Source organism: Loxodonta africana, chromosome 12 (genome assembly GCF_030014295.1).
Source record: "Loxodonta africana isolate mLoxAfr1 chromosome 12, mLoxAfr1.hap2, whole genome shotgun sequence".
NCBI lineage: Eukaryota > Metazoa > Chordata > Mammalia > Proboscidea > Elephantidae > Loxodonta > Loxodonta africana.
In genome coordinates, this window is record NC_087353.1 from 77,457,438 (window position 1) to 77,482,273 (window position 24,836).

The 24,836-nt window shown below is 36.0% G+C and overlaps 1 protein-coding gene across 1 annotated transcript in view; it reads left to right on the forward strand.

Moving 5' to 3' along the window:
• The window catches only part of LOC104846752 (phospholipid-transporting ATPase ABCA3-like), a 160,954-nt gene that overhangs the window by 101,177 nt on the left and 34,941 nt on the right, over window positions 1-24,836 (forward strand). The window contains exons 16-22 of the mRNA XM_010598550.3: window positions 361-459; window positions 932-1,097; window positions 2,790-3,090; window positions 3,977-4,220; window positions 4,375-4,583; window positions 11,904-12,126; window positions 14,608-14,786. Of these exons, the coding sequence (XP_010596852.1) occupies window positions 361-459; window positions 932-1,097; window positions 2,790-3,090; window positions 3,977-4,220; window positions 4,375-4,583; window positions 11,904-12,126; window positions 14,608-14,786 (1,421 nt within the window). The remainder of the gene's footprint in view (window positions 1-360; window positions 460-931; window positions 1,098-2,789; window positions 3,091-3,976; window positions 4,221-4,374; window positions 4,584-11,903; window positions 12,127-14,607; window positions 14,787-24,836) is intronic.

A 24,836-nucleotide genomic window follows, 5' to 3' on the forward strand; every position in this document is an offset into this window, starting at 1 on the left:
AATGATTGTGAGGATGGCACAAGACCTGGCAGTGTCTCATCCTGTCGTACACAGGGTCAGAACCAACTCATAGGCGCCTAAAAACAACACCTAAGGTTATTAACATATAGTCTTTTGTGTTCTTATTAGAAGATCAAATTATGTGTATCCAGGAACTACATAGGGTAGGGAGCAGTTTGCTAGTTTCTTTCTCTTCATCTGTTCCACATTTCTGATTTATGGAAACTATAATAAGCATTGTGGTGAAGAATGGTCCATATTTTTCCCACTGCTGAGGGAAAATTGCTTGGAATAAAAAGAAAGTATGAAAATCATCTGATTTGTGCTAGCTTTTTATTCTTCCTTTCCTTCTTCATCTAGGTTTAAAGTTCTGTTTACTAATCTGGAAGAGAGACAGAAAGAGCTGGGCATTGAGAGCTTTGGTGCCTCTATCACTACCATGGAAGAAGTCTTCCTTAGGTGAGTAATGGTGCACGGGGAAAAGAAAAACCTTGGAGGGCAAGGGCAATGTCTTAGTATCTTTTCTAAACTCACCAAATGTTCAGATTTCACATATTAGAAAATTTAAAGGAAAGTGGCTATGACATAACTTAAAGTAAAAAAAAGAATTATTCCCATCATTTCATAAAAGAATGGATATTTTAACTTACCCAAATTAGGAATTAGATGTTAGTCTTTAATTTGAATAAATTCAACTTAATGAAACACTCGTTACATGGCCCTTTTCCCAGTTTACCTCAAACATCCAGCAGTCCTCTGGTGTTTGGAAACCACTCTACCATAGTTACCGTGTTGCTTCCATATAATACCCCTGCCAGCCAATGAGAAAATCAGGTAGCCTTCTGAGCTGAAGGCTGTGGCTCACAGTCACCAAAAAAAATTATATCGGAGTAGTATGGAAATGAAATACTTTGTGCTTTTTTTGACACAGAGTCAGTAATGCGGCAGATACACAAGATAGCCAAGCTATCCAGACTCCCATCCAGATGATGAACAAAGTCATAAACAAGACCCAGAATGTGAATTCGTCCACATATTTTGAGTCAGTATATGGTTCCATCTTTAGGGAAAACTCTACTATTGTGTGTAATACTGGGGTAAGCACCTTCACTAAGAAACCTGATGTATATTTGGTTGGGGTATGAGGGGTACGTTTTATCTTAATACTTGAAGGAGTGTGGAGTTCTCAGTGATAGCAGATCCAACCATATGTGGAACAGCCTGTTCTACACCTAACTAATTTCCTAATGCAGAGGTCAGGGATTCTAGATAAAGATATCAGCTGTTACTCTCAACCACTGTTATTCCTCAGGGTTCTTTATTTCTGTTTTAGAATTCATTTTTCAATTGGTAACCCAAAAAGTTGTTAGTTCATTGAAACTTCAGTAAGAGTACTAAGAAAACCTGATTTTTAAGAATCAAGAATGTCCAGTATTTTAAATATTTTATGTTTTTGCAATGGGAATTTAACAGTTACCTTAGGGAACATTCTTAAATCAGTAAGAAGCTCAGCATAAGCCTCTTGAAGTAACCAAGAATTTCTTTCATTCTCCTTCTAAGTTATCTATTTCCCCTATAAATCACGCTGGTTTTCTTGACTGTCGGGAGTCTGCAATATGGGGTACATTTCTTTCGATTGTCTCTGTGAATTGTCTTACTGAGGGAAGGATGGACCAGCTGAGAAGCAGTATAGTGTTGTCTGAAGATTTGGAGTCAGAAAGGACTGAGCTAGAGTTTTTTTCCCTAGTATTTGTTTGCTACAGAACTTTGGATTTTAGTAACACCTTAAAAAAAGAAGTCAAAAAATTAATTTTTACATGTACAGGTGCTTAAGAAAAGTGATTTTCTTATGTATGTACATTTTTAATTTTCCATGTTACCCTTTTGCAAAAGATGAAGGTGAAGAAAGATTTGGCAGGCCAGTTTAGAACAATTTCTGATCCCTGAATTAGGATATTAGTATATTTAAAGTTATTTCCAATAGTCCATCTTTGTAAAAGCTAGGAAGAACTCCTTTTCCTGCTCTTTGGACAGTATGAGTCATATAGAAAAATTCTTCCTCTAAATTTAAACACTATTTCTTGTTCCTTGAAAATATCTGAGTTTCATTCAGAGAATATTTCTTAATCAGACTAAGGATATGTTCTCATTTTGAACCAGGACGAATATCCTGAAACCTGGCAATGAAACCCATATGTTGTATATGTGTGTGTATGTTTCATCTCCAAATTTTATGGGAAAATATCCTTTAGGAATTGAAAAAAAAAGTTCACAAGGGAAATGGATGTGATTTTGTTGTTCTGGTCATAGATAATACAATACTATGAATAAAGAAAATCATCCTGTTGAGATTTTTAGTGTTTTATATAAAAATCTAGATTTAATACTTTATAATGGGGGTCAGTAAACTTTTTCTACAAAGGGACAGATAGTAAATACCTTAGGCCTTGTGAACCATATGGTCTCTGTCACAGTTGTTCAACTCTGCCATTGAGGCTTGCAAACAACACAGACAAGACAGAAATGAATGGGCATACCTGTGTCCCAATGAAACTTTGTTTACAAAAACAGATCATAGTTTGTCAACCCCTCCCTTACACAAACAAAAGACTGACCAATATTATCATTTTGGTTTATTATGCTTAGGTTCTATTCCAAATATTCGTTTCTATAAATCTTATATGTCTTCTTTGATAGAATTTCAAAGTATTGATCTTAATGGATTTCAGCAGGAATGACTTGTTTAGGCCTATGACTATTGTAACATTGTTTCTCTCTTCTACCTTTAGTGGTCTCTCTACCAACAGCAGTTCCGAGCCATGTTCATGAAGAGGGCAATGTTCAGCTGGCGCAACTGGAAGCTGGTATTACTACAGATACTGGGACTTCTAGGTGTCCTTACCTTTCTCTTAAAAGCTCAAGACTTTTCTAATAAGAATAATGAGATTGTCAGACAAATGAATTTGCGTCACTATGGTCAGACTATTGTGCCTTTATCTATTTCTGGGAATTCTAATTTGACTGTGAATCTCTTAAAACACCTTGAGAATATGCTACAGTCTGAAGAACAAATACTTCAGAAGGTGCAAGGTAGGGCTCTTTAAAAACAAAAAAAAGACTGCTCTTAGATGAAGACCATCTTAGTTATCTGGTGCTGCTATAACAGAAATACAACAAGTGGATGGATTTTACAAAGAAATTAATTTTCTCACAGACTAGGAGGCTAGAAGTCCCAATTCAGGGTGCCAACTCCAGGGGAAGGCTTTCTCTCTCTGTTGGCTCTTGGGGACGGTCCTAGTCATCAATCTTCCCTGGCTGCGGAGCTTCTCAGTGCAGGGACCCAGGGTCCAAAGGACCTGCTATTCTTCTGGCTTTTGTTTCTTGGTGGTATGAGGTCCCCTTGTTTCTTTGCTCACTTCTCTCTTTTATATCTCAAAAGAGATTGGCTTAAAATACAACCTAATCTTGTGGATTGAGTCCTGCCTCATTAACATAACAGCTGCTAATCCCATCTCATTAACATCGTAGAGGTAGGATTTACAACACACAGGAAAATCATGTCAGATGACAAAATGGTGAACAGTCACACAATCCTGGGAATCATGGACTAGCAAAGTTGACACATATTTTGGGGGGACACAATTCAATCCATGACATTCATCACGGCTGAAAGTGGAAGTGTTTATAGACCAGGTTGAGACAGAGGAGGTGTAAGTTGAGAGAGTCTATATCATGTTACGTATCTATTCTCAGTGAAGTAGTAGAGGTTAGGTTATAGGGTATGAAGTGAGAGAGCTTGGAATTTACTAATGGGATAGAGTGCTTGAGAAAAATGGAAATGTCTGAAGTAACCACTTTTGGAAAATTGAAAGGGATGAAAACCAAGTGAAATTATTTGGTTCCTTTTCCCCAACATATATTTTTTAAATGATTTGTATTGTGAACGCACTGGACCAATATTGTTTCCTCATCCTAGGTGACCTACTGAATTACTTGATGGAAAGTAAAGATTGTATTTGCTCCTGCATTGTTGCATTTTCCATTGAGGTGAAGACAAATGAAACAGTATTGACTGCTCTTTTCAACAATGAAGCATACCATTCACCATCTGCATCCCTGATGGTGTTAGACAACCTTCTCTTCAAGTCAGTCTCTGGCCCTGATGCTTCCTTAACAGTCTTCAATAATCCTCAGCCATACCATGATAAAGTCGTTGGCAAGTATGTTATTCTTTTCATTAGAGTTTTATACTTTGAATGTATTTCTTCTGCCCTATCTAATTACATTCATATGATAAAAATAACTATTGATAGAAATCTTTATTTTTTACTATGCTGATTTGCTGATATTTCTTTTTTTTTCCTTCTTCTGTAGGAGTACAAATGGAGACCTTGTGGCCTTTTATGTGCATTTTGGCATGGCCCTTTTAATTAGTGGTTTTTGTCTCCTGACAGTGACTGAGAGAGTCACTAATGCAAAGCACATCCAGTTTGTGAGTGGGATCTATGTCCTCATATACTGGTTATCTGCACTATTGTGGGATTTCATCATCTTCTTCATTTCCTGCTGCTTACTACTGGTGAGTGTTAAAGTTTCTTGAGGGCTCATTTTTGTTCTGTACCCCATGGAAAGTCACTGTTCTTAATAGTGCCATAAACCTAACTCGGCCAGTAGTTACTTTCTCATCTTAGAAAACACATTGCAAAAGTCTCACGGTAGAAACTTTCTCCCTCATATTCATTCCTTCTTTAGGAGAAAATAACTTCTTTGCAGAAGCAGAAAGAACTCTTATGGAATAAACCAAGCCCAAACCAAACCCATTGCTGTTGAGTTGATTCTGACTCATAGCGACCCTATAGAACAGAGTAAAACTGCCCCATAGAGTTTCCAAGGAGCAATTGGTGGATTCGAACTGCCAATGTTTTGGTTAGTAGTTGTAGCTCACTGTAACTCTTAATTAACCACTGTGCCATCAGTGCTCTACTATACTTTTAGAGGGCCACTAATTTTATCTGTCACCGCAGGCCCTGGTGAGCAGACTGGTGTCACTTCTGGCACCATTATTTTCCCACCACCATTCTTCACCAACTTCTACAATACACAAATACACTGAGAGTACTGGCATTGATCATATAATTCCTGAATCTTAAAATAACTTGTATTATTTTAGCTGCATTCCACAGGTTTGTTTCTGTCATATTCAAAGTATTTCCTGATTTAAAAAAATACATGTTAGAAGGCTATTGTTTGATTACTAACTTAAGGATGTTCTAGTTATCTTTATGACTTATAGCTTAATTTTACTGTGGTCAGAAATATACCATGCATTATTTCAGTCATTTGAAAGTCATTGATGATTTTTTTAAAATCCAGGAATTGGTCAGTTTCGATGAATGCTTTATGAGAAATTAAAAATAATATATATTCTGATATCGTTGGGGTTGTCATATGTCAGTTAGGTCAAACTATATGATCATCTCAATAGATGCAGAAGGAGCATTTGACAAAAGTTAACGTTAATGCTCACCCATGATAAAAACATCTCTGAGCAAACTAGGAATAGAAGAGCATTTCCTTAACCTGATAAAATACGTCTATAAAAAGCCTAATTAACATTATGTACAAGGAGTGCTGTGAAAAGTAGAATAAGAAATCCCACTTCTGATGCCAAATATGTGGTGGATATTAATACCACTTCACATGCCAGCTGAGTCATGTGGAAGTATCAGCTTCCCTTTCCCATGCAGTTCTGACACCAGCTGCTCACACAGCATGCTGTTTCTCTTCCCCAAGCCACTTGGAGATAGGCTAGCCTTCAGAATGCCAAATATGCAGATGCCAGTCACAAGTTGGGGGAGTGCACATGTCACCCCAAACTTCTGACCTGCTGGCCACAGATTTGGGGATTCCCTCAGCCTCCAAGGGTGCTGTCTGCGAGCTTGGGGTCCCTTCTGGGATCCCTCACTTTCAGCTACTGACTCCCACTACCCCTTTGGGTTCAATAATTTGCAGGAACAACTCACAGAATTCATGGAAAGTACTATACTTACAACAGCTTTAATATGGTATAAAAAGGATACAAATGAAAAGACACATAGGACAAGGTATGAGATGGTTTTCAGCACAGAGCTTCTACATCTCAAGTGATATGTTACTCTCCCACATGTCTTTCACTAACCAGGAAGCTCCTGGAGCCTCCATCTTCTGTGCTTTTATTGGTCAGTCTTGTGTGATAGGCTAAATCATGCCTCCTAAGGCTAGTTGACATTGAGCCACCAGGTGGCCCTTCTGGTCTGGCCCAGTCCCACTCACTAGTCTCAGGTGTTGTCTGGTTCTCAGGAACCAAAAACAAAGGCCAAAATGCTTTCTGCAAGGTGATTCATCACCTCAATAATGCATTCTATCTAAGATCAGGGTAGGAACATGTGTCCATTCTCACACTATTAATCATTGCACTGGAAGTGTAACAAGTACAATAAGGAAAGAAAAAGAAATTTTCAAGCATAAATATTACAAAGAAAGGAACAAAACTGTTTTCAGAAGGTATGATTGTATACATAAAATAATTCTAAGAAATCTTCAAAACAATCTTCTAAAATTAATATGACTTTAATAAGGGTACAAGGTATTAGGTCAATACACAAGAAAATATATTTCTATAGACTAACAAATTTTTAAAAATAATACAGTAGCATCAAAAATAATATACTTAGGAATGAACCTAATGAAAAATATGCCAAGCCTATACACTGAAATGTAAAAAACTTTGTTGAGAGAAGTGTAAAACGATCTAAATAAGTGAAATACTCAATATTTTTAAGATGTTCACTTTCTTTTAAGTGATCCATAGATTCTACATGATCCCAATCACCCAGTCTTGTAGTTACCTAGTGCTTCTGTAACAAAACATAAGTGTTCTTTAAAGAACAGAATTTTATTTTCTTACAGTTCTGTGGGCTAGAAGTCTGAATTTAGGACATTGGCTTTAGAGGAAGGTCCTTCTTTGTCTCTTTCAGCTTCCAGTAGGTACTAGCAATCCTAGGCATTCCTGGGTTTGCAGATGCATCTGCCTACATCTTCACGTGGTGTCTTTTCCATTTGCATATGTGTGTGTGTTTGTGTGTCTGTTTTTCCTTTTTATAAGATACCACTCAGAAGGAGTCACAAACAGGGTCACATATACATGTATAGGGATTAGGACTTCAATATATACTTTTGGGGAACTCAATCGATAACACTCAACAAATCTATTTTTGTAGGAACTGAAAAACTGTTTCTAAAACGTACATAAAAATGCATCAGACCTAGAGTAGTCAAAACAACTTTAAAGAGGAAGAACATAGTTGGAGGACTCAAATAATCTAATTTCAAGATTCACTGTAAAACCAAGTAATTGAGATAGTGTAGCTTTTTTTTTTTTTTTTAGCATTGACATAAAAATAGACAAAAGTGATCAAAAGAATAGAACAAAGAGATAAGAATATATATTCAAATGGTTTTCATCCAAAATACCAAGACAATTCAATGGGAAAAAGATATTTTCAACAAATGAGGCTGGAACAGGAGCTATTATATGGAATAAATAGACATTGTTCTCTCACAAATCACACACACGCACACACACACAAATATGAAATGGATCATAGATCTAAACATAAAAGATACAACTATAAAACTTCCCAAAGAAAACAAGAGAACATATTTGCAACCTTTAGGTGGGCAAAAATTTCTGAGAGTGTAGAAAAAAGTACTAGCCCCTAAAGGAAAAAATGATAATTTGGACTTTATCAAAATTTTCAATGTCTACTATTGAAAAGATGCCATTTAGAAAATAGTCAAACCGAAGACTAGGAGAAAATGCCTACAATACATATATATCTTACAAATACATATGTCTGTGCTCATATCCAGAATCTGTAAAGAACTTCTACACGTCACTAATAAAAAGAGAAGCAACCCAGTTTTTTAAATGGGCAAGAGACATAGACATTTAACAAAATTTTATGGATAGCCAATAAGCACAGGAAAAGGATCCTAACAGCATTAGTCATCAGTGAAATGAAAATCAAACCACAATGAGACAACATTTCACATCTACCAGAATGGCTAAATTTTAAAAGAATGACAATACCAGGTTTTGGTGAGAGAGAAAGCAGCTGGGGGAAATGTAAAATAGTATGACCACATTGGAAAACTTTTTGCCAGTTTCTTATAAACATACACTAATTTTATGTCTCTAAAATTCCACTCTTGGAAAATAACTCAAGGGAAATGAAAATATATATTTATAAAAATGTGTGCAAGAAAATTCATGAAAACTATATTTGTAATAGCCCAAAATGAAAACAACCCAAATATCCATCAACTAGAGAATAGATATTTGTGGTGTATTCATGCAATGGAATACGAAACTCATTGCCATCAAGTCAATTCTGACTCATAGTGACCCTATAGGACAGAGTAGAACTGCCCCATAGGATTTCCAAGGCTATAAATCTTTATGGAAACATACTGCCACATCTTTCTCCTTCTGGCGGGTTCAAACTATTGACTTTTCAGTTAGCAGCTGAGTGCTTAACCAGTGCACTACCAGGGTCCTTTAATGAAATACTAACAGTTGATATGTGGAAGAAAATGAGTGAATCCAACACACATGCTGAGCAAAAGAAGCCAATCAGAAAAAAAGTACATAATGTTTGAGTCCACTTATGTGAATTCACGAACAGACAAAATCAACCTTTACTTATGTAAATAAGAATAGTGGTTGCTGCTGGGAGTGAAAATTGAACGGAAAGGAGCATGATGGCACTTTCTTGGGTGATGAAAATGTTCTGTATCTTGGTTTGGTTGTTGGCTGCAAGTATATGTATACATTTATCAAAATTCATTGAACTATACACTTAAGATTTGTGAATTTTACTATGTATAAATTATACCTCAATTTAAAAGATTTTTCTGATGTGTGAAAGTCATTAAACTGACTCTAAAATTTATACCAGGAGGCAGAAGGACAAGAATATCCACACAATCTTGAAACATAGGAGAAGGTGGGAGAATAACTTTTCTGGATGTTAAGATGTCTTTAAAGGTGTAGTAATTAAGAAAATGTATGGGAACAAAAATAGACTAATTCACTAATGGGGCAGAATAGAAAGCCCAGAAATTGAACCCATGAATAAATGCATAGTTACTTTATGACAAAGATAGCTCTGCAGAGAAGTAGGGAAAGACAGTCTTTCAAAAAAAAAAAAAAAATGATGCTAGGGCATGTCAGCAAAAATGGTACAGTAAGGAACTCCAAAAGTTTATTCATTCATGAAAGCAATGAAAAAACTGGCAGAAAGTATGATCCACATATATGAAAAAAGCAATCAATAGAAACTGTCCCTGAGGAAGCCCAGACTTGCACTTTGTAGACAAAGACTTTAAATCAGCTATTTTAAATAAGTTCAGAAAGCTAAATGAAACCTAAAAAACTAAAGGAAACCATGAAAATGACATCTCACAAAATGGAAAATATCAATAAAGTGATAGAAATTATAAAGTGGAATAAAATAGAAAACTTGGAACTTAAAAGTACAATAACTGAAATAAAAAACTTACTGGAGGGACTCAACAGCAAATTTTGGCAGGCAGAAGAATGACTCAGTAAACTTGAAGATAAGTCAATTGAGAGTATCCAACCTGAGGAAAACAAAAGAACAAAGAATGAAGAAAAATTAACAAAGCTTTATGGAGTACAATCAGGTATGTCAACACACACATAATAGGAATTCCAGAAGGCAAGGACAGAGAGAAAGCAGAAATATTTGAATAAATAATAGCCAAAAAACTCCCAAAATTTAACAAAAGATACAAATATACACATTTAAGAAGCTCAACAAACTGCAAGTAGGATGAACTCAGAGAGATCCACACCAATACATATCAATCAAATCATCAAAAGCCAGAGACAGAATCTTGAAAGTAGCAAGAGAAGTCAATTGTCACAAACAAGGGATCTTCAATAAGATGAACACCTAATTTTTCATCAGAAGCCATTGAGGCCAGAAGGTAGATGGATGGCATATTCATAGTTCTGAAAAGAAAAACAAAAACAAAAACCTGTCAACCAGAATTATATATCCAAGAAAACTATCCTTCCAAAATTAAGGAGAAGTTAAGATATTACCAAAAAAACAAAAACTGAGAGAGTTCTTCATTAGCAGACCTGCTCTAAAGAAATCCTAAAGGCAGTCCTTCAGTCTGAAATGAAAGGACACTAGACATTTACTTGAATCCACATAAAGAAAGTATACCAGTAAAGGTAACTAAAAAGTAAGTATAAAACAAGTATTATTTGTAATCCTCAGGGGGGCAACCTCTAAGAAAATAACTAAAAACTATGTTTTAAAAAGCCAAGGGAATTAAAATGTTATACCAGAAAATATCTATTTAACACAAAAGAAAGCAGAATAGAGAATTGAGGAACAAAACAAGTTATGACATAAGAAAACAACAAAATGGCAGAAATAAGTCCTTTCTTAAAGGTAATTACATTAAATGTAAATGGATTAAACTGTCCAATTAAAGGTACAGTTTGGCAGTATGGATTAAAAAAAAATTGATCCAACTATATGTTGTCTAAAAGAGACTCACAGTAGATTCAAAGACAGTGATAGGTTGGCAATGAAAGTATGGAAAAAGATATTTCATGCAAAGAGTAATCAAAAGAGACCTGGTGTGACTTTAAAATCATTCAAAATACACTTTAAGAAAAAAATTGGGTTACAAAAGTCAAAGAAGGAATGTAAAATGGTGCAGCAATGGGTCAGTTTTGTACTGGAGTCTCAGGGTGATGCAAATCAATAAGCACTTGGCTACTAACCAAAAGGTTGGTGGTTTCTATCCACCGAGAGGCACCTCAGAAGAAAGTCCTGGTGATCCACTTCTAAAAGATCACAGCCATTGAAAGCCCTGTGGAGCACAATTTACTCTGAAACACATGGGGTTACCATGAGACAGATTGGACTCCACAGGAACTGGGAATTTTGTGTTTCACTTTCAGGTTTTCAATGTGAAACCCTGAGTGGCTAGGGTGAATATAAGGGGAGTTGGGTGGTGGAATAGAGCCAGGAGGCCAAGGTCTAAAAGTGAATAGCAGTGCAAGGTAAACCCGTTGCCAGTGAGTTGATTCAGACTCATAGCAACACTATAGGACAGAGTAGAACTGCCCCATAGGATTTCCAAGGACCAGTTGGTGGGTTCAAATTGCTGGCCTCTCGGTTAGCAGCCCAATGCTTAACCACTGCACCACTAGGACAGTGCAAGGTAGGTTATGTCATATTAAAATAACTGGAGGGGAGAATCTCTATGGATATAGTCTCTCTTTAGAGAAATAATCTACTTTCTAAAAAAGATGAAGGTTTGATTATTAGGGAAAAGTGTATTGTCTTTATTAATAAGTTTAAAAATAAAGTGTTCCAAGTGGAAAAAAAGGAAAAGTACACTGGTTTGGCTCAATGTAATGTTTTCTGGTGAAGAAGAGGTGGAAGCAACTTTTTTCATGTTTATATGCTAAGGCAGGAAACCCTGGTGGCATACTGGTTAAAAGCTATAGCTGCTAACAAAAAGGTCGGCAGTTCAAATCCACCAGGTGCTTCTTGGAAACTCTACAGGGCAGTTCTACCCTGTCCTATAGGGTCACTACTAGTTGAAATTGACTTGACAGCAACAGGTTTGGTTTTTTTGGTTTTATGCTAAGGCATGTTTTTTAAAAAGAGGCAAATTGATTTAATAAATGAATAGTTCTATGCTAAATAAAGACAGGATTTGCTATGTGTTTTTCTAAATGTTCTGGCTTAATTTATTTTTATACTTGCCTTGCACCTTGCCTTTATCTCTGTATTCTGTGTTTCAGGGAGTATTCAAATACTGCAGAGTGGATGTACTTGTCATGAATTACCACTTTCTGGACACAATGATGATCCTCATGCTATATGGCTGGTCTGCCATCCCCCTAATGTACCTGATGAGTTTTCTATTTTCTAGAAGTACTACTGCCTACATCAAGCTCGTCCTGTTCAACTACTTTTCAGGCATTTTTAGTCACTACATAGACCTCACAGTACGGTACAACACGGGTAAGCAATTCACAAAATGTCCTCTTCCCCAGAAGGCAGCAGTAAATACTAAATAGAAGTGGGCTTGCAGGTATCTAAGAATATTAGTAGACAATTAATTTCTAGGTTTTTGGGGAAATCTTGTACTTGATGTAAATCAATAAACTTATTTTGTGTGCCTATGACATTCTAGGCATTATGTTAGGGCTGGGATCCTTGTATTGAAGACACAGGACTGAACTTGATCTCCAGGTCCTTCAAAATGATTCCTCCTCCCTATACCTATCTCCTAAAGCTCTATCACATGATGTAAATCTGTTTTGTACTTGATTATGGAAATTTTAGGAGTATTTGTCTCTGAGACTCATTTGCCTGAGAGAGAGGTGACAGAGAACAATATAACTTTTTTCTTAGAAGGAGGGGGCTTTAGGAAGACAGAAGAAATTATATCCCAAATATATTACACTGTCATTATCTTTAAAACTGTTAACCACTGATATTGTAGCCCTTCAGAGTGAGGTGAAAAAGGGGGAGTGTGGAGAGGAATCTCGAGCTCTTAGGAGTGGCAAACAGTTCTGTTCTGGGAAGGTTTCATGAGTGACTCCTCCTCCCTAATTAATGAAGAAGCACAAGATTCCGAACCTCCTAACAAGGTTTTTCAGAAACAAAAATCACCTAACTTACAGTCTTAGTCATCTAGTGCTGCTATAATAGAAATACCACAAGTGGATAGCTTTAACAGAAATTTATTCTCTCACAGTTTAGGAGGCTAGAAGTCAAAATGCATGGCGCCAGCTCCCAAGGAAGGCTTTCTCTCTTTTTTGGCTCTGGAGGAAGGTTCTTGTTATCAGTCTTGCCCTGGGTCTCGGAGTTTCTTAGTGCAGGGACCCCAGTCCAAGTTACATGATCCTCTCCCAGCTCTTCTTTTTTGGTGTTAATAGATCCCCCTCTTTCTGCTTGCTTCTCTCTCATTTAAGATAAAAGGTGATACAGGCCACACCTCAGGGAAACTCCCCTTACACTGGATCAGGGCTGTGACCTGAGTAAGGATGTTGTATCCCGCCCTGAACTTCTTTAACATAACCTAATCCTGCCTCATTAGCCACAGGCAAAGACTGGGATTTACAACACAGTGGACAGTTACATCAGATCAAAAAATAGAAGTATTGTGTGAGTACACAATACTGGGAATCATAGCTTAGCCAAGTTGACACGTACTTGGGGGAGGGACACAATTCAATCCACGACGCATACATACAACTAAACCACTTTTCCTTCCTACCAGACCTGGTGTCTGCAGGATTTGTAACATATGTATTTCCTCATTTTCCTCCTCTGATTATGACATTTGGAAAGAGAATTACTCAGTTGACCATTATTATGAAGAGCATTTTTAAAAGAGAGGCTATTGTCAGTCCTTTGTTGAATTATCCTATGAACGTGCATTTGAACTGTGTCAAGCGATTCTTCCCTGCCTGTTGTTGCAGAACTCCACAAGCACAATCTTCCTGCCTCATTTCCTTAGCTCTTCACCTATCGTAGAATAATTCCCCTACAGTAACTGAAGATGGGCTTATACATTCCTTTGCACACTTCTTCAAGGATGCATGTTTCACACAAGCAAAACTTGAGCTCCTTTACAGCAGGCTAAAATACTTGTAAGAGCTATGCCTTCATGCTCTTTCTCACAAAGGAACCTCCTAAATTAGGGTAAGCAAGGTTCTATATATTTTTTGCATACCTCTCCAAAGGGAAATATTGTGTTATGTGAGGACTACTGACCTGCAAGCATTTGAGTTTGTGAACCCTGACTTAGAATGAAATACTGGGGAATTATCATTTAAGGGACTACAGAAGGAAGTTGAGGCAGAGTAAGAGAGATTTTAGAAGGTTTAAAGTACATATTTCGGGAGGAATATCTTGCAATATCTCACATAATGTGAGAACAAAAGAGATTTTTGCCAGTAGATTTGGCAATTAGAAAGTCAAAAGAGACTTCCACTTTTCAACAGCATAGCAAACACCCTGAATTATACTCTGCCAAAAATAATGAGCTGAGAAGAAAGTGTGGAATTGGCAGAGGCCAACAATATAGTGAAAACAGTTGTCCTGGGAGATAAACAAGCATTAGAGGTAGCTTTTGACCTGACATTACTGACAGCATCTGGTGACCTTGATCTTCCATTTTTGTAAGTTGTGAGGAACACAGAGGTCAGGATAATAACACAGAAGGCCAGGAAGACATACCACGTGGACACCTCTTCACCAAAAAGCTTTTCAGACTCTTTATTTATCTACACAGTGTTACTGGCTATCAACTGGAACAAACTCACTGTGAAATAATTAATGTTCTTCAAAGATAATCGTCTGGTTTTTAATTCCCTGAGCTTGGATTGACCATCTTTCAGGGGTTTGTTGACCTGGTGATGCTCATTTCCTATAACGAAAGCCAATGGTTCATTTTCTTACTGAAACCTAATCTTATCATCTTTTTAGAAGTCGAAAGTTTAATGTCAACTGACACCAAAAACTTCATACTTAATGCGTTATTGCTGTTTCCCAATTACAACCTTGTAAAGTGCCTCAGTGAATATTTTACTTTCTACCAGAAGAAGCAATCGTGCGACACTCCAAAACACCCTTCTTCTGACTTAAGTTGTAATAAAGAAAGTAAGTATCTTGTGGGTCCCTAAGTCTTTTGGGAATTAGCCTCAGACTCAAATGCTTGAAGATGAGGTATAGAACAAGAGCTACTAGTAGACATCCACCAAGTAGCTTTAGTTACATTATTTAAAATCTTCACAACAAACCTTCAAGTTATGTGCCGTCATGCTCATTTGGAGGATAAGATGTGCCCTGTATCACACAAGCTTGTATGGGTCAGAACTGGAACTCAAAGCTTATATTCTTTCATTGTATAATGTATTCTCACTGTGGGAAAGAACCTCTAGGGGCCTATATTGTAATTATATTTTATTTACCTTTGTTATTTCTACCACCACCACCACCACACTTACCTGCCCACAGGTTATAATCCATTCCCCAGTGCCAGTATAGTACCTGGCACATAGGAGGGACTCAAATGTTTTTTGTATAAAGAGTAGTACAGTGGATAAAAGGGCCAGAAATGAAAGTAAGAGAAAGAAGAATTCTAGCCAAATTGGGAGGTAATAACCTTTAAAAAAAAAAAAAAAAAAGATATAGTCCGACTATAAGTAAGCTAAACATATTACGCATTTGAGTAACTGGTGGAGTGGAAAGAAGAAACGATTTGAACATTGATTTTTGGGTGGCATAACTGTTGTAACATTGGCTCTGAATGGAACAATATTTGCATAGTCTTAATAATATAAACGCTATGTATTTATTGGTTTTCACCTTTAGGTATCGATTTATAGACAGAGAGAAGAAGACTTGCTGCCAAAAAAAATGCAATTGTCAGTCTTAACAAAGTAAAAGTAAAAATACAGCTAGCAATAGTTGAAGGTTAAAAGGGGCAGGAGAAATAGAAAAAAAGTGAAAAAAAAAATTAAGTCACCATCTTAGAATGAGAGGAGTTAAGAGATGCTCTGTATGGTTGATGGAATGATAGAGGTTTAAGATAAATATAAGGAGAGGAAATAAAGCAATGTAACTATATAGGAGAGGAACAAGAACATAGAAGAGAGAAAAAGTATAAAAGAATTTATGCCTTCAACTATCAATGTAGGAAAACAATAGATAGTATATTAAATTGATAAATAAAGGAACCCCAAAAACCAAATCCATTGCCGTCAAGTTGATTCTGACTTATAACAACCCCATAGGGTTTCTGAGGTAGTAAATCTCTATGGAAGCAGACTGCCACATCTTTCTCAAGCGGAGCTGCTGGTGGTTTCAAACCACTGACCTTTCAGTTAGCAGTCTAGCGCTTTAACCACTGTGCCACCAGGGCTCCAAAATAAAGGAATAGCAATATAAAAATATTAGGGCAAAAAAAAGTAAAAACAATAGTTATAACTTTTAGTGATGCCACTAAGATGCTTTATGCTACCCTGAATCTGATTTCTTTAAATATGAATTGTTATGTATTTCAGGGAATTATTCCTGATACTATGAAATTTCATAATTAACTACTTGGTAGAACACTAAGGACTTTGATGTAAATCCAGTTCCTTTTCCTAACTAGGTAGCCACTTTATTTCCTCTGAAATCTTCCAAGAGTTTCCGTTTATCCTTGGTGTTATAAAATTTTACCATAAGACATTCATAATGCTTAGCATTTGGTATTCTTTCACCATACTTATTCAGTCTGTAGGCTGAGCAAATAATCCGAGAAGCTGGACTATATGAAGAAGAATGAGGCATCAGGATTGGAGGAAGACTCACGAACAACCTGCCATATGTAAGTGACACGTTTGCTAGCTGAAAGCAAAGAGGACTTAAAGCACTTACTGATAAAGATCAAAGATTACAGCTTTTAGTATGGCACCTCAACATAAAGCAAACAAAAATCCTCACAACTGAACCAGTAAGCAACATCATGATAAGTGGAGAAAAGATTGAAGTTACGAAGGATTTCATTTTACTTGGATCCACAATCAACACCTATGAAAGCAGCAGTCAAAAAACCAAATGATGCATTACATTGGGCAAATCTGCTGCAAAGGACCTCTTTAAAAAGCAAAGATGTCACTTTGAGGACAATGGTGCACCTGACCCAAGCCATGGTATTTTCAGTCGCCTCATATGCAAAGCTGGACAAGGAACAAGGAAGCCCAAAGAAGAACTGATGCCTTTGAATTATGGTGTTGGTGAAGAATGTTGAATAGACCGCCAGAATGAACAAATCTGTCTTGAAGAAGTACATCCAAAAGGCTCCTTAGAATCGAGGATGGTGAGACTTCATCTCATGTGCTTTGGACATATTATCAGGAGGGACCAGTCCCTGGAGAGGGACATCATGCTTGGTAAAGTAGAGGGTCAGCGAAAAAAAGGAAGACCCTCAACGAGATGGATTGACACAGTGGCTGCAACAGTGGGCTCAAGCTTAACAATTGTGAGGATAGCACAGGACCGGGCAGTGTTTCATTCTGTTGTATGTAGTGTCACAATGAGTTGGAACTGACTCAGTGGCACCTAACAAGCATTTGGTGGACAAGTTCAATCTGAAGACTTTTCCTCTGAATGCTAAAGAATGAATGATCTTTTGACATTTTTTTTTGGTATCTCCTAACTTAAATCCCACATTATCTGTCTCTAACTTTTTCTTCAATTTCATCTGCCAATCCTTGTATTGGTTTAATTTGCAATGACATGTTTAATATCTGAGAACTCTTCCTTATTTTCTGATTATTTATTTTAGTTAACAACTTGTTGCTTTCGAATGTGATACCTTCTTGAATCACTGAGAATAAAAACAGACTTTTAAAAAATTCATCAGTTGACTAGATTATCTCAGTTTCTTCTAGAAAGAATTGGTTTATTTCTTCATTATATCTTTCTCTTGTTTGTTGTTCATTCTCTCAAAAATTCACGTGATCGTTTTAATTATTTACTAAAAATATATTGAGCATTTACTATGGGCCTACCATGGTAATAGATACTGTTATTTGGTGGTAAAAGAAAATCCTGACAATCACACTTATAGCTCAGTAATGGTAGAATAAATGAATAGAGTATTGAGATAGAAAATTTGGAAGGCCACTTTACATTTTAATAAGCAATAAGTAAAATATAACCTACAAAAAAAATACAAAAACTTTAACTGTATAGCTCAATGAATTTTTACCCACTAAACCTAACCATATGATCTCATCTGAAATCAAGAAATAAAATACTACCAGTAGTCCAGAAACACCTTTTATGACTTCTTCCAGTCAGAACCTCTCCTTTCCCAAAAACCTAGTTAGTATTCCAGTTTCTAATACCATAGATAAATGTAGCCTGTTTACATGAAAACATACAATGTAATTTGGCATGTGTGTTTGTCCTCTTTTTAACAATGTCTGTGAAAGCTATACATTTTGTTGAATATACACAGTCATTCCATTTACTTGCATTGCTGTATTTTATTCCATTATTTGAACATACATTTATCTCTTCTAATGTTGACTGACATTTGAGTTGTTTTCTCTTGAGGGATATTATAAATAATGCTTTTATGAACACTCTATACCTTTGGGCATAAGTATTTCAGCTTTTGTAGAGACTTAAAAGTTTTCCAAATTGGTTGTATTGATTTAGATTCCCATCAGCAGTGTATGAGCATTCCAGTTGTTTAATGTGAGCATTTTTAATCATTTTAGTGGGTGTGTAGCAATATCTCATTTTGATTTCAGTTTTCATTTTCCTAATCTCTGATTAGGTTAAGCAGTTTTCATATGTTTATTGATAACTTGGCTATCTTTTATGAAGTAACTCTTAAGATTCTTCCCATTTTCCTCCTGGGTTATCAGTAAATGTCCTTATTGATTTTTCAGGAGTCCTTTATATATTCTCGACTCGACGGCACTGGGTTTTTTTTTTTTTTTCTTTTTTTATATTCTGGATTTCTGTCTTTTACTGGTAAATGTTTTGCAAAGATCTTATCCCATTCTGAGGCTTGCCTTTTTGCCTTAATAGTCTTTTTTTTCCCTTTTTTTAAATCATGCTTTAAGTGGAAGTCTACAAATAAAGTCAGTCTCTCATACAAAAATGTATATACACTTTGGTATACACTCTTAGTTGCTCTCCCCGTAATGAGACAGCACACTCCTTCCCTCTACTGTCTCTTTTAGTGTCCATTTGGCCAGCTTCTGAGCCCCTCTGCCTTCTCATCTCCTCTCCAAACAGGAGATGCCACCTTAGTCTCATGTGTCCACTTACTCCAAGAAGCTCATTCTTCACCAGTATCATTTTCTATCCCATTGTCCAGCCCAATCCCTGTCTGAAGAGTTAGCTTTGGGAATGGTTCCTGTCTTGGGCTAACAAGAGGTCTGGGGACCATAACCTCTGGGGTCATTCTAGTCTCAGTCAGACCATTAAGTCTACTCTTTTTACGAGAATTTGAGGTCTACATCCCACTGCTCTCCTGCTCCTTCAGGGGTTCTCTGTTGTGTTCCCTGTTGGCGCAGTCATCAGTTGTAGCCGGGCACCATCTAGTTCTTCTGTTCTCAGGCTGATGTAGTCTCTGATTTATGTGGCCCTTTCTGTCTGTTGGGCTCATAGTTACCTTGTGTCTTTGGTGTTCTTCATTCTCCTTTGCTCCAGGTGGGTTGAGACCAATTGATGCATCTTAGATGGCCTCTTCCTAGCGTTTAAGACCAAAGACGCCACTCTCCAAATTGGGATGCAGAATATTTTCTTAATAGATTTTATTATGCCAGTTGACTTATATGTCCCCCAAAACCATGATCCCCAAACCCCTGCCCCTGCTACGCTGGCCTTCAAAGTGTTCTGTTTATTTGGGAAACTTCTTTGCTTTTGGTTTAGTCCAGTTGTGCTGACCTCTCCTGTATTGTGTGTTGTCTTTTCCTTCACCTAAAAGAGTTCTAATCTACATCTAATTAGTAAATACTGTCTCTCTCCCTCCTTCCCTCCTCCCTCTTGTAACCATCAAAGAATATTTTCTTCTCAGTTTAAACTATTTCTTGAGTTCTTATAATAGTGGTCTTGTACAATATTTGTGCTTTTGCAACTGACTAATTTCACTCAGCATGATGCCTTCCAGATTCCTCCACATTATGTTTCATGGATTAATCATTGTTCTTTATCGATGCATAGTATTCCATTGTGTGAATATACCATAATTTATTTATTCATTCATCTGTTGATGGGTACCTTGGTTGCTTCCATCTTTTTGCTATTGTAAACAGTGCTGCAATGAATGTGGGCGTGCATATATCTGTTCATGTAAAGGCTCTTATTTCTGTAGGATATATTCCAAGGAGTGGGATTGCTGGATCATATGGTAGTTCTATTTCTAGCTTTTTAAGGAAGTGCCAAATCGATTTCCAAAGTGGTTGTACCATTTTACATTCCCACCAGCAGTGTATAAGTGTTCCAATCTCTCCACAACCTCTCCAACATTGATTATTTTGTGTTTTTTGGATTAATGCCAGCCTTTTTGGAGTGAGATGGAATCTCATTGTAGTTTGGTTTGCATTTCGCAAATGGCTAATGACCGTATTTCCTCACGTATGTGGTAGCTGCCTGAATGTCTTCTTTAATGAAGTGTCTGTTCATATCTTTCTCTCATTTTTTAATTGGGTTATTTGTCTTTTTGTAGTTGAGTTTTTGCAGTATCATGTAGATTTTAGAGATCAGGCGCTGATTGGACATGCCATTGCTAAAAACTTTTTCCCAATCTGTGGGTAATCTTTTTACTCATTTGGTGATATCTTTGGATGAACATAGGTGTTTGATTTTTAGGAGCTCCCAGTTATCTAGTTTCTTTTCTGCATTGTTAGTAATGTTTTGTATACTGTTTATGCCATGTATTAGGGCTCCTAATGTCCCTATTTTTTCTTCCATGATCTTTATTGTTTTAGATTTTATATTTAGGTCTTTGATCCATTTTGAGTTTGTTTTTCTGTATGGTGTGAGGTATTGGTCTTGTTTCATTTTTTTGCAGACGGATATCTAGTTATGCCAGCACGATTTGTTAAAAAGATTGTCTTTTCCCCATTTAACTGACTTTGTGCCTTTGTCAAATATCAACTGCTCATATGTGGATGGATTTATGTCTGGATTCTCAATTCTGTTCCATTGGACTATGTATCTATTGTACCAGTACTAGGTTATTTTGACTGCTGTGGCAGTATAATAGGTTCTAAAATCAGGTAGAGTGAGGCCTCCCACTTTGTTCTTCTTTTTGAGCAATGCTTTGCTTATCTGGGGCCTCTTTCCCTTCCATATGAAGTTGGTGACTTGTTTCTCCATTTCAGTAAAAAATGCCACTGGAATTTGGATTGGAATTGTGTTGTATCTGTAGATCGCTTTTGGTAGAACAGACATTTTTACAATGTTAAGTCTTCCTATCCATGAGCAAGGTGTGTTTTTCCACTTACGTAGGTCTCTTTTGGTTTCTGGCAGCAGTGTTTTGTAGTTTTCTTTGTATAAGCCTTTTACATCTCTGGTAAGATTTATTCCTAAGTATTTTATCTTCTTGGGGGCTACTGTAAATGGTATTGATTTGGTGATTTCCGCTTCAATGTTCTTTTTGTTGGTGTAGAGGAATCCAACTAATTTTTGTATGTTTATGTTGTATCCTGATACTCTGCTGAGGTCTTCTATTACTTTCAATAGTTTTTTTTGAGGATTCTTTAGGGTTTTCCGTGTATAAGATCATGTCATCTGCAAATAGAGATACTTTTACTTCTTTCTTGCCATCTGGATGACTTTTATTTCTTTATCTAGCCTAATTGCTCTGGCTAGGACCTCTAGCACAATGTTGAATAAGAGTGGTGATAAAGGGCATCCTTGTCTGGTTCCCGATCTCAATGGGAATGCTTTCAGGCTCTCTCCATTTAGGATGATGTTGGCTGTTGGCTTTGTATAAATGCCCTTCATTATGTTGAGGATTAATAGTGTCTTTTGATGAATAGAAATTCTCCATTTTAAGGAAGCCCAGTTTATCAGCCATTTTTTATGCTCAGCACTTTGTGTTCTGTTTAAGAAATCTTTGGCTAGGGTCCTGAAGACACTCTTCTATCATATAATTTATAGTCTATTGTTTTACTTTTCACACTCAGATATACAATCATGGAATTTAATTGATTTTAAAACAAGATTCATTCATTCTATATGAATTTCCCATTGACCCAGTACCATTTATGTAGAGGATTGTCCTTTTCCTACTGCTGAGCATCATATATCAAATGGCATATGTGTATATTTGTTTCTGGACTCTCTATTCCAGCAGTTCCCAATCTTTTTAGTCTTTACACTTTAACAATTATTAGTAACCCCCAAAGAACTTTGGTTTATGGGGGTTAAATCTGTTAACATTTACCATATTAGAAATTAAAATGAAAATATATATTTTAATAATTCATTTAAAATGACAATAAACCAATTATATATTAAAATAAATAACATATTTTTATGCACTGTAACTATACTTTTCAAACCAGAAATTGTGAAAAGAGTGACATCATCTTACATATTCAAATCTGTCTAATACCTGGATTAATAGAAAATAGTTGAAATAGCTTCTGCATTCAATCTGTTGTAATATTACACATCATGTAGCCTCTGGAAAATTCTACTAAGAAAATAAAAAAATAGGAGTGAAAAATGCAAATAGAATCTCATTATTGAAAATAGTTTTGACATTGTGGATCCCCTAAAAGTGTGGAATTGATTTAGTTCTATAAATCAATTCCAAAATAACTAATAACTTTACAATTTTGAGTTTTATAATCTGTAAACTTGGTATATCCCTCTATTACTTAGCCCTGCATTTATTTATTTATGTCTTCATCTTTATTTAATACTGTTTATTATTTACTGGCTTAGAGGTGTTGCAAATATGTTAACTTTATTCTTCCATATTTTTGTGTTTTTCATGCTATTGTTAATCGTATCACTTTTGAAGTCTTATTTCTTATCACTTGTTGCTGTTGTTTATTTTTTTAATATTAAACTTGCTCAGTTATTCTATTAATCTACTTGTAGATTTTTGAAAATTTTCGACAGATACATTCAAAGCATCTACTAATAACATATCTTTTTTTTCAATCCTTATACATTTATTTTGGAAACCCTGGTTGCGTAGTGCTTAAGTGCTACGGCTCCTAACCAAAAGGTTGGCAGTTTGAATCCGCCAGTCACTTCCTGGAAACTCTATGGGGCAGTTGTACTTTGTCCTATAGAATCGCTATGAGTTGGAATCTGCTCGATGGCTGTGGGTTTGGTTTGGTAATGGATTATATATTTATTTTGTTTTCTTGATTTACTGCCATGACCTACAGTTCAATGTTGAATCAAAGTGGTGATAGTAGACATCCAGTTTCATTCCAATTTCATAGTGAACATAGTAGTTTTTTTAGCATTAAGTATGATGTTTGCTGTAGAAGCCCTTTATTAGATTAAGGAAGTTCTTTCTATTCCTAGTTTGGTAAGATTCTTTGTTTTTTAAATCATAAATAAGTGTTCAGTTTTACCGGATGCTTTTTACTGCTTTCTATTTTTTTATTGAGATGGACAAATGATTTGTCTTTCTTGTTCTGTTGATATGATGAATTACATAGACAGAATTTATAATGTTATCCCAATCTTCCGTTCCTGAATAAACTCAATGTTGTTGTGATGTATTAAAATTTTATATGTCATGGAATTTGGTTCACCAATATTTATTAAAGATTCTTGCACCTACATCCAGAAAAAGATGAACTATTTTTCCTTTTTTTTTGCAAAGTCCTTGCCAGCTTTTGGTGTAGAAAACAATGTTTTTTTCTTTTTATTTGCTCAAAGATTTTGTGTAGGATTGGTGTTATCCTTAAATGTTAGGGGGAATTTATTTATGAAGCTATTTATGCATGTAAGGGCTCTTTTGGATGGTTTTTATTTATTGATCACATTCGTTTAATAAAAGATTTGGGCATACTGTTACTAATTTAGGGGGAAGGAGTTAATGGAATTTTTGTAAGGTTATCTAATTCCATCTGAATTTTCAAATTTATTGGAGAAAATTGTTCATCTTATAGTATACTTAACATCTGAGATCTATAGTGATATCCCCATATTCATTCATGATACTATTAATTTGTGCTGCCTATATATTTTTTCTTGATCAATCTTACCAGGCATTTATCAATTTTATTGTTATTCGGTGCCATGGAGTTGATTTTCAACTCCGTGTGACTTCATGTGACAGAGCAGAACTGCCCCATACGTTTTTCTAGGCTGTAATTTTTACGGAAGCAGATCTTTCTCCTGTGGAGGCACTGGGTGGGTTCAAACTGCCAACCTTTTGTTTAGCAGCCTAGCACTTAACCATTGCATCACCAGGGTTCCCTATCAATTTTATTAGTCTTCCCAAAAACAAATATGCCACTTTATTGATTCTATTGTATGTTAGTTTTCTAACATATTAATTTACGCTCTTTATTATTTTCTTCCTTTTACATCCTGTATTCTTTGCTATCAATATTCTAACATTGTAGGATGAGTTATTAGATCATTTTTTGTCAGCCTGTCTTGTTTTCATGATCATGATGTATCTCAGTGTGGTTTGCGGGGGGTGGGGGGGAGCATTTTTACTGCAGAGTTCTCTGAATTTCTTGGATCTGTAATTTTATATCTTTCATTAATTTTGGAAACTTTTCATTCTTGGGAAGCCAGCACTTCTTCCAGAATGAAGAACAACTCAGAAGGCAGAATTGTCTCTTGGAAGCTTGATGTGTAGAAAGAAGACAACAAATAGTATTTGTTAATAAAAAGAAGGAGAAAAAAGTTAAGGATACTGCAGAAACAGAAGGGCATAAGGGAATCAGAAGACCGCGTCTGCACCCACAACCCACAAAAGGGCATTTGTTAAACTGTATTTCACTCTACCAAAAGAAACAGCTCTCAGAAACTAAGCAACCAAGTAATCATTACAAACCCATCATCACCACTCCATAGAATTACCGTTTTTCATGATCCATGAAATTTCAGAACAATTTTTAATTAAAAAAATTTTTTTTAATTAACTTTTATTAAGCTTCAAGTGAACGTTTACAAATCCAATCAGTCTGTCACATATAAGTTTACATACATCTTACTCCGTAC